At 49.5% G+C, this 11,094-nt stretch overlaps 1 protein-coding gene across 1 annotated transcript in view; it reads right to left on the reverse strand.

Moving 5' to 3' along the window:
• Nucleotides 1-6,988, reverse strand: part of LOC144612265 (cingulin-like) — a 53,722-nt gene extending 46,734 nt beyond the window's left edge. Inside the window, exons 1-2 of the mRNA XM_078431823.1 lie at nucleotides 6,854-6,988; nucleotides 4,481-4,693 (exon numbers count right to left, since the gene is read on the reverse strand). Coding sequence (XP_078287949.1) covers nucleotides 4,481-4,693; nucleotides 6,854-6,988 — 348 coding nt within the window. The remainder of the gene's footprint in view (nucleotides 1-4,480; nucleotides 4,694-6,853) is intronic.
• Between the last annotated feature and the right edge of the window lie 4,106 nt (nucleotides 6,989-11,094).

Below are 11,094 nucleotides of genomic sequence, written 5' to 3' on the forward strand. Positions count from 1 at the left end.
CGGGAGAGAAGGAATGGGTGACGTTTCGGGTCGAGCCCCTTCTTCAGACTGATGTCAGTGGGGCGGGACAAAGGAAGGATATAGGTGGAGACAGGAAGACAGTGGGAGATCTGGGAAGGGGGAGGGGAAGAGAGGGACAGAGGAACTAAAGTTGGAGAAGTCGATGTTCATACCGCTGGGCTGCAAGCTGCCCAAGCGAAATATGAGGTGCTGTTCCTCCAATTTCCGGTGGGTCTCACTATGGCACTGGAGGAGGCCCATGACAGAAAGGTTAGACTGGGAGTGGGAGGGGGAGTTGAAATGCTCAGCCACCGGGAGATCAGTTTGGTTAATGCGGACTGAGAGAAGGTGTTGAGCGAAGTGATCGCCGAGCCTGCGTTTGGTTTCGCCGATGTAAATAAGTTGACATGTAGAGCAGCGGATGCAATAGATGAGGTTGGAGCAGGTGCAGGTGAACCTTTGTCTCACCTGGAAAGACTGTTTGGGTCCTTGGATGGAGTTGAGGGGGGAGGTAAAGGAACAGGTGTTGCATCTCGTGCGGTTGCAGGGGAAAGTACCCGGGGGTGGGGTGGTTTGGGTGGGAAGGGACGAGTGGACCAGGGAGTTACGGAGGGAACGGTCTCTGCGGAACGCAGAGAGGGGAGGGGATGGGGGAAGATGTGGCCAGTGGTGGGGTCCCGTTGTAGGTGACGGAAATGTTGGCGGATGATTTGTTGGATCCGCTGGCTGGTGGGGTGGAAGGTGAGAACGAGGGGGATTCTGTCCTTGTTGTGAGTGGGGGGAGGGGGAGGAAGACAATAGACAATAGTTGCAGGAGGAGGCCATTCGGCCCTTCGAGCCAGCACCGCCATTCAATGTGATCATGGCTGATCATTCTCAATCAGTACCCCGTTCCTGCCTTCTCCCCATGCACCCTGACTCCGCTATCCTTAAGAGCTCTATCTAACTCTCTCTTGAATGCATTCAGAGAATTGGCCTCCACTGCCTTCTGAGGCAGAGAATTCCACAGATTCACAACTCTCTGACTGAAAAAGTTTTTCCTCATCTCTGCTCTAAATGGCCTACCCCTTATTCTTAAACTGTGGCCGCTTGTTCTGGACTCTCCCAACATTGGGAACATGTTTCCTGCCTCTAACGTGTCCAACCCCTTAATAATCTTATACGTTTCGATAAGATCCCCTCCCATCCTTCTAAATTCCAGTGTATACAAGCCTAGTCGCTCCAGTCTTTCAACATATGATAGTCCCGCCATTCCGGGAATTAACCTGGTGAACCTACGCTGCACGCCCTCAATAGCAAGAATATCCTTCCTCAAATTTGGAGACCAAAACTGCACACAGTACTCCAGGTGCGGTCTCACTAGGGCCCTGTACAACTGCAGAAGGACCTCTTTGCTCCTATACTCAACTCCTCTTGTTATGAAGGCCAACATTCCATTGGCTTCCACCCAGCGGAAGCTGCGGGATGTAGAAGAGAAACTAGTGTAATGACTCAGGTGGGGGGAGGGGCGGAGAGAGAGCGGCTGCAAGGGTTACTTGAAGTTAGATAAATCAATGTTCAGAACGCTGTGTTGTAAGCTGCCCAAGCGAAATAGGAGGCACTATTCCTCCAATTTGCGGTTGGGTTAGGGTTACTTTTCATTCCCCTTTCCTCCCCCCCCCCCCCCCCCCCCATCTGCCACACCAATTAGAAGCCAGACGATGCCACAGTTAGTCAGTGCTTTGTTTTGTCAATGAGATGTGTGCTCTCCATCCCTATCCACTCCATTCGCCAGACAGCATTCAGATAATACAATCAGAGCACTGTTTGCGCAGGGAGCGAACGCGGTTCACTGACAATCAACTGTGGCCCACGACAGAATGATTGTTGGGAAGAGGCAATTGACTACAAGTGCAAACTGTTGACCCGAATCCGCCCGTTTGAAATGTCTACAATGAATTTACCAGGCTGGTAGGGAATCCGCAGATGCTGGAAACTTAAGGAAAATAAAAACCAACTGCCGGGTGGAACACGGCAGGCCAGGCAGCAACAGAAATGGACAGGCCATGGATTTGCATTCTTCCAAAGTAGAGTTCCTCCAGTCTGAAGAAGACTGTCGACCCAAAACGTCAGTCTGAAGAAGGGTCTCGACCCGAAACATCAGTCTGAAGAAGGGTCTCGTCGTGAAAGGTCAGTCTGAAGAAGGGTATCGACCCGAAACATCAGTCTGAAGAAGGGTCTTGACCCGAAAAGTTAGTCTGAAGAAGACTCTCGTCCCGAAACGTCAGTCTGAAGAAGGGTCTCGTCGTGAAAGGTCAGTCTGAAGAAGGGTCTCGTCCCAAGACTTCAGTCTGAAGGGTCTCATCGCGAAATGTCAGTCTGAAGAAGGCTCTTGACCCAAAACGTCAGTCTGAAGAAGGGTCTCGACCCGAAACATCAGTCTGAAGATGGGTCTCGACCTGAAACGTCAGTCTGAAGAAGGGTCTCGTCCCGAACCGTCAGTCTGAAGGGTCTTGACCGGAAATGTTAGTCTGAAGAAGGCTCTTGACCCGAAACGCCAGTCTGAAGAAGGGTCTGGACCCGAAATGTCAGTCTGAAGAAGGGTCTGGACCCGAAATGTCAGTCTGAAGAAGGGTCTGGACCCGAAATGTCAGTCAGAAGAAGGATTTTGTCGCGAAACGTTAGTCTGAAGAAGGGTCTTGACCCAAAACGTCAGTCTGAAGAAGGGTCTGGACCCGAAACGTCAGTCTGAAGAAGGGTCTCGTCCCAAGACGTCAGTCTGAAGGATTTCGTCGCGAAACATCAGTCTGAAGAAGGGTCGCGTCCCAAAACGTCAGTCTGAAGGGTCTTGTCCCTAAACGTCAGTCTGAAGAAGAGTCTGGACCCGAAACGTCAGTCTGAAGGGTCTTGATCCGAAATGTCAGTCTGAAGAAGGCTCTTGACCCAAGACGTCAGTCTGAAAGGTCTTGACCTGAAATGTCAGTCTGAAGAAGGGTCTGGACCCGAAACGCCAGTCTGAAGAAGGGTCTCGACCCGAAACGTCAGTCTGAAGGGTCTCGACCCGAAACGTCAGTCTGAAGGGTCTCGTCGCGAAAGGTCAGTCTGAAGAAGGGTCTCGACCCGAAACATCAGTCTGAAGAAGGGTCTCGACCCGAAAGGTCAGTCTGAAGAAGGGTCTCGTCCCAATATGTCGGTCTGAAGGGTCTCGTCGCGAAAACGTCAGTCTGAAGAAGGGTCTCGACCCGAAATGTCAGTCTGAAGAAGGGTCTTGATCCGAAACATCACCCATTCCTTCTATCCAGAGATGCTGCCTGTCCCGCTGAGTTACTTCAGCATTTCGTGTCCATCTTCAGTGTAAACCAGCGTCTGCAGTTCCTTCCTACACATTTTCTCCAGCAGTTTGTTATTTAATTTATGTGTAGGAAGGAACTGCAGATGCTGGTTTAAATCAAAGAAGGTCACACAATGCTGGAGTAACTCAGCGGGACAGGCAGCATCTCCAGAGAGAAGGAATGGGTGAGGTTTTGGGTCAATAGACAATAGCAGGAGGAGGCCATTCAGCCCTTCGAGCCAGCACCACCATTCAATGTGATCATGGCTAATCATCCACAATCAGTACCCCGTTCCTGCCTTCTCCCCATACCCCCTGACTCCGCTATCATTAAGAGCTCTATCTAGCTATCTCTTGAATGCATTCAGAGAATTGGCCTCCACTGCCTTCTGAGGCAGAGAATTCCACAGATTCACAACTCTCTGACTGAATAAGGTTTTTCCGTTCTCCGTTCTCCGTCTCTGGTCGAGATGTTTCAGGTCCGAAGAAATTTCTCGACCTGAAACGTCACCTATTTATTTAAACATCATCTATTTTAATTTATGTGTAGGAAGGAACTGCAGATGCTGGTTTAAATCGAAGATAGACACACAACGCTGGAGTAACTCAGCGGGACAGGCAGCATCTCCAGAGAGAAGGAATGGGTGACGTTTCGGGTCGAGACGTTTCACGTCCGAAGAAGGTTCTCGACCTGAAACGTCACCTATTCCACCTCTCCAGGGATGTTCCCTGCCCTGCTGAGTTACTTCAGCATTTTGTGTCTATTTAAGAAAAAGAAAATGGTTTACACAGGGGCTTGACACATTAGAGGCAGGAAACATGTTCCCAATGTTGGGGGAGTCCAGAACCAGGGGCCACAGTTTAAGAATAAGGGGTAGGCCATTTAGAACAGAGATGAGGAAAAACTTTTTCAGTCAGAGAGTTGTGAATCTGTGGAATTCTCTGCCTCAGAGGGCAGTGGAGGCCAATTCTCTGAATACGTTCGAGAGCTGGATAGAGCTCTTAAGGATAGCGGAGTCAGGGGGTATGGGAAGAAGGCAGGAACGGGGTACTGATTGAGAATGATCAGCCATGATCATATTGAACGGCGGTGCTGGCTCGAAGGGCCGAATGGCCTACTCCTGCACCTATTGTCTATTGTCTATTTAATGGGAAATAATTCCCACTCACCTGAGACACCTCGTCAATATTTTTCCTCAGCTGCTCCATATCCTTCTGGCACTGGACTGTAAGATCTTCCATCGCTTGATCATGGCTGCTCACTTCTTCCTTTAGAACCCCCTTCAGGGCCGTCAGCTCCCGTTCCCTCTGCCTCAGTATGTCTTCCACGGTCTTTTTCGCCGTGGCAACCATGTCCAGCTCCTCTTTTGTTCTTGCCAACTCCTGTCAAAAGTCAAGATGGTATCAAGGCACAGACAGTCAGTGGCCAAGCAGGCACAATTAGCCTAGTTTTTTAAAGTTTTAGAGATACAGCACGGAAACAGGCCCTTCGGCCCACCGAGTCCGCACCGACCAGCTATCCCCGCGTGCTAATGTTTTTTTTAGAGATACAGCGCAGAAACAGGCCCTTCGCCGCCCAGCGATCCCCACACATTAACACTATCCTACACCCACTAGAGACAATTTTTACATTTGCTCAGCCAATTAACCTACAAACCTGTACGTCTTTGGAGTGTGGGGGGAAACCGAAGATCTCGGAGAAAACCCACGCAGGTCACGGGGAGAACGTACGAACTCCGTACAGACGGCGCCCGCAGTCAGGATCGAACCTGAGTCTCCGGCGCTGCATTCGCTGTAAGGCAGCAACTCTACCGCTGCGCCACCGTGCCGATATGTTCACAAGTTATAGGAGTAGAGTTTGGCCCAGAGTCTACTCTGCCATTCAACCATGGCTCATCCCTGCCTCCTAATCCCATTTTCCTGCCTTTTTTCCCGACTGAAGAAGGGTCTCGAGCCGAAACGTCGCCCATTCCTTCTCTCCTGAGATGCTGCCTGACCTGCTGAGTTACTCCAGCATTTTGTGGATAAATACCTTCGATTTGTACCAGCATCTGCAGTTATTTTCTTACACTACACCGACTATGGGCGCTGTCTGTACGGAGTTTGCACGTTCTGCCCGTGACCTGCTTGGGTTTTCTCCGAGATCATCGGTTTCCTCCCACACTCCAAAGACGTGCAGATTTGTAGGTTAATTGGCTTTGGTAAATGCAAAAACAAAAATTGTCCCTAGTGGGTGTAGGATAGTGTTAGTGTGCGGGGATCGCTGGGCCAGTGGGCCGAAGGGCCTATTTCCATGCTGTATCTCTAAACTAAACTAAACCCTTGCCACCCTTGATTCTAATCAAGAATTTGTCTATCTTGTTACCCTACACACTCACTAGGGACAATTTTACATTTATACCGAGCCAGTTAACCTACAAACCCGCACGTCTTTGGAGTGTGGGAGGAAACCGAAGTTCTTATAGAAAACCCATCACGCAGGTCACAGGGAGAACGTACAAACTCCGTACAGACGGCGCCCGTAGTCGGGATGGAACCCGAGTCTCTGGTGCTGGAAGTCGATATAGCTACCGCCACACCACCAAGCAGCCCTTATGCCACGCGTTCATAAGCGAGAACTTCCCATTTATTTGAACGTTGAATTCTCAAACTCTAGGTCACCTCTACGAAACACCTCCCTCCTCCCCCATAAACACCCCCCATTCCTCCCGGGCCCAGGCTGACCTAGCACCACCTTCCCCGCACGTCAATCGCCCAGCTGTCCAATTCCCAGGTGGCGCAGTGGTAGAGTTGCTGCCTTACAGCGAATGCAGCGCCGGAGACTCAGGTTCGGTCCTGACTACGGGCGCCGTCTGTACGGAGTTTGTACGTTCTCCCCGTGACCTGCGTAATGGGTTTTCTCCGAGATCTTCGGTTTCCTCCCACACTCCAAAGACGTGCGGGTTTGTAGGTTAACTGGCTCGGTATAAATGTAAAATTGTCCCTAGTGTGCGTGTAGGGTAACAAGATAGACAAATTCTTGATTAGAATCAAGGGTGGCAAGGGTTTCGTTTAGTTTAGAGATACAGCATGGAAATAGGCCCTTCGGCCCACTGGGTCCGCACCGACCAGCGATCCCCGCACACTAACACTATCCTACACCCACTAGGGACAATTTTTGTTTTGCATTTACCAAAGCCAATTAACCTACAATTAACCTACTGCAGGTTAATTGGCTGGGCAAATGTAAAAATTGTCCCTAGTGTGTGTAGGACAGTGTTAATGTGCGGGGATCGCTGGTCGGCGCGGACTCGGTCGGCCGAAGGGCCTGTTTCCGCGCTGTATCTCTAAATCTAAAAAATCTCAACTCTTTCAAGATAGACACAAAGTGCTGGACGCGGTGGTCCGAGGGGCCTGTTTAAATATTAAAGTGGCATAAGAGAAGAGGGGAACAAAGTTCTGATGCATTTATTTCAGGAGAAGTATAAAGACGAACTTTTACGGAATAAAGTCTCGTGAGAGAGGATGACATTTGAGTCCGCATGAACAGGAAAAGTGACGTACTTGCAAGATCTCTTGGTCTTCACCATCTTCTGCAGATTTTCTGACACTCCTCAGCTCTTTCTGCAGTATCAATGTTTCTTCCTGCAAATCTCTCATTTCCGCTTCCAACGTATCCTTCTCCATCTTCAACGTCATCAAACTAGGGAAAGAGTAAATAAACAGCAAGATACTTCTACTACTATACTTTATCACAGACTTGTGTCCAAATGAAAGACAGGACCATTATCTGAATGGTGTCAAGTTAGGAACATATTATCTGAATGGTGTCAAGTTAGGAATTATTATCTGAATGGTGTCAAGTTAGGAACAGGGGACGTACAACGCGATCTGGGTGTCCTAGTGCATCAGTCACTGAAAGGAAGCATGCAGGTACAGCAGGCAGTAAAGAAAGCCAATGGAATGTTGGCTTTCATAACAAGAGGAGTTGAATATAGGAGCAAAGAGGTCCTTCTGCAGTTGTACAGGGCCCTAGTGAGACCGCACCTGGAGTACTGTGTGCAGAGGTCCTTCTGCAGTTGTACAGGGCCCTAGTGAGACCGCACCTGGAGTACTGTGTGCAGAGGTCCTTCTACAGTTGTACAGGGCCCTAGTGAGACTGCACCTGGAGTACTGTGTGCAGTTTTGGTCTCCAAATTTGAGGAAGGATATTCTTGCTATTGAGGGCGTGCAGCATAGATTTACTAGGTTAATTCCCGGAATGGCGGGACTATCATATGTTGAAAGACTGGAGCGTCTAGGCTTGTATACACTGGAATTTAGAAGGATGAGAGGAGATCTTATTGAAACGTATAAGATTATTAAGGGTTTGGACACGTTAGAGGCAGGAAACATGTTCCCAATGTTGGGGGAGTCCAGAACAAGGGGCCACAGTTTAAGAATAAGGGGTAGGCCATTTAGAACTGAGATGAAGAAAAACTTTTTCAGTCAGAGAGTTGTGAATCTGTGGAATTCTCTGCCTCAGAAGGCAGTGGAGGCCAATTCTCTGAATGCATTCAAGAGAGAGCTGGGTAGAGCTCTTAAGGATAGCGGAGTCAGGGGGTATGGGGAGAAGGCAGGAACGGGGTACTGATTGAGAATGATCAGCCATGATCACATTGAATGGCGGTGCTAGCTCGAAGGGCCGAATGGCCGCCTCCTGCACCTATTGCCTATTGTCGATTGTCTAAGACATCACATAGAATGAATTACATACGGAAGCACACTAAATTATCACCACATGTCAACTTCTCTAGGTCGGCGAGACCAAGCACAGGCTCGGTGATCGTTTCGCTCAACACCTTCGCTCAGTCCACCTTAACCAACCTGATCTCCCGGTGGCTGAGCACTTCAACTCCCCCTCCCACTCCCAGTCTGACCTTTCTGTCATGGGCCTCCTCCAGTGTCGTAGTGAGGCCCAGCGCAAATTGGAGGAACAGCACCTCATATTTCGCCTGGGCAGCTCACACCCCAGCACTATGAACATTGACTTCTCCAACTTTAGATAGTTCCTCGGTCCCTCCCTTCCCCTCCCCCTTCCCAGTTCTCCCACTGACTTGCTGTCTCCACCTATATCCTTCCTTTGTCCCGCCCCCTCCCTTGACATCAGTCTGAAGAAGGGTCTCGACCCGAAACGGCGCCCATTCCTTCTCTCCAGAGATGCTGCCCGACCCGCTGAGTTACTCCGGCATCTTGGGATACTGACAAAAGCACAATCCAAGGTTAAAAACCAAGAATTAAAAAAATCAGTGTCCCACAATGAGACTACTATACCAATGTCTCCTCAGATGGCATTGGTAGTGTGTAGCACTAAACCTTATGTTTGATAATGCCAAGATTATTTCATTTTCAGAGTCATTAATCCGGCAAATAAATTTATACATAAGATTTCTTAAGATAGTTTGTAAAGTATTGACTCCTGCAGCCACAAACATTTCACTAGCACAGCACCATCTAGGTCTCTTAAGTAATATTCTCGTAGCATCATTGTAAGCTACTTGAAGCTTGCTTTTCTGTAGTTCGACCACAAGAGTGCAGTACAGAGTGGTGTACAATGTGCTCTGAACAGAGACATCTTCACTCCATCTGTACAACATCTTCACTCCATCTGTACAACATCTTCACTCCATCTGTACACACACTAAACTTGCGCAAGAGAATGTTTGCTTGTGCATACCCACATGCAACTTTATTTTAGAGATAGAGCACGGAAACAGGCCATTGGGCCCACCGAGTCTGTACTGACCAGCTATCACCCCTTGCACTAACACTGATCCAGACACTAGGGACAAGTTATAATTTTTACCGAAGCCAATTAACCTACAAACCTGTACGTCTTTGCAGTGTGGGGGGAAACCGGAGCACCCGGAGAAAACCCACGTGGTTACGGAGAATGTATAAACAGTCAGGATGGAACCCGGTGCCTGTCACATGGTGCCTGTCAGGCAGCAACTCCACCACTGCACCGCCCCAAAATAAGTCAAACATTGGGCTCATCTGGGATTTGAACCCGAGACCTCTTGCATGTTCTGCTGTTTAAATCCCGAAGCGAGAACCGTAGCCCGAGACCAAAGGGCCGAATGGCCTACTCCTGCACCTATTGTCTACACAACTTACAGAAGCCAATTAACCTGCAAACCTGTAAACATAGAAACATAGAAAATAGGTGCAGGAGTAGGCCATTCGGCCCTTCGAGCCTGTACGCACCGCCATTCAATATGATCATGGCTGATCATCCAGCTCAGTAGCCTGTACCTGCCTTCTCTCCATACCCCCTGATCCTTTTAGCAAAAAGGGCCACATCTAACTCCCTCTTAAATATAGCCAATGAACTGGCCTCAACTACCTTCTGTGGCAGAGAATTCCACAGATTCACCACTCTCTGTGTGAAGAAATGCTTTCTCATCTCGGTCCTAAAAGACTTCCCCCTTATCCTTAAGCTGTGACCCCTGGTTCTGGACTCCCCCCAACATCGGGAACAATCTTCCCGCATCTAGCCTCTCCAACCCCTTAAGAATTTTATATGTTTCTATAAGATCCCCCCCTCAGTCTTCTAAATTCCAGCGAGTACAAGCTGTCTTTGGAGTGTGGGAGGAAACCGGAGAAAACCCATGTGGTCGCGGGGAGAACGTACAAACTCCGTACAGACAGCACCCGTAGTCAGGATCGAACCCGGGTCTGTGAGGCAGCATCTCTACTGTTGTCCATCATAACCTGACGGTGTGAACTGTGTGGAGTTTGCATGTGATTGTGTGAGTTTTCCCCCCTCTACTTTCTAAAAATGTTAATTGAGGCCAGAGGAAGCAATTGAAGCAGGTACAACAGCATTTAAAAAGACATCTGGACACGTACATGGGTGGAAAAGGGTTAGAGGGATAGGCAGAGAGGGATAGGCAGAGGGATAAACATCACCCAGATGTTTAATCTCCAGAGATGCTGCCCGACCCGCTGAGTTACTCCAGGTATAAACCAGCATCTGCAGTTCATTTCTACAGGTTTAGGTGGACATAGATACAGGGTAAGGGGAGGGAGGTTTCGGGGGGATGTGAGAAAGAACATTTTCACCCAGAGGGTGGTTGGAGTCTGGAACTCACTGCCTGGGGTGGTGGTGGAGGCGGGAACACTCACAGCGTTTAAGAGGCATTTGGATGGGCACTTGAAATGCTACAACATTCAGGGCTACGGCCCAAATGCGGGAAAATGGGATTAAAAATTAGACTGTGTTTGGTAACAGGCGGCACGGACACGATGGGCCGAGGGCCTCTTTCTGTGCTGTAGGACTCTATGACTCTATGACATGGGCCAAATGAGGATGAATAGATGTCGCTTGGGCGGTCACGGTGGCGCGGCGGTAGAGTTGCTGCCTTACAGCGAATGCAGCGCCGGAGTCCCGGGTTCCATCCCGACTACGGGCGCCGTCTGTACGGAGTTTGTACGTTCTCCCCGTGACCTGCGTGGGTTTTCTCCGAGACCTTCGGTTTCCTCCCGCACTCCAAAGACGTGCGGGTTTGTAGGTTAGTTGGCTTGGCAAATGTGAAAATTGTCCCTAGTGTGCGTAGGATAGTGTTAGTGTGCGGGGATCGCTGGTCGGCGCGGACCCGGTGGGCCGAAGGGCCTGTTTCCGCGCTGTATCTCTAAACTAAACTGAGATGGGGCAAGATGGCTGGCGTGGACAAGCTGGGCAGAAAAAACTGTTTCGATACTAATTGGTCAGTCTGAAGAAGGGTCTCGACCCGAAACGTCGCCCATTCCTTCTCTCCTGAGAT

This window comes from Rhinoraja longicauda, chromosome 44, assembly GCF_053455715.1.
Source record: "Rhinoraja longicauda isolate Sanriku21f chromosome 44, sRhiLon1.1, whole genome shotgun sequence".
In the NCBI taxonomy this organism is placed as follows: domain Eukaryota; kingdom Metazoa; phylum Chordata; class Chondrichthyes; order Rajiformes; family Arhynchobatidae; genus Rhinoraja; species Rhinoraja longicauda.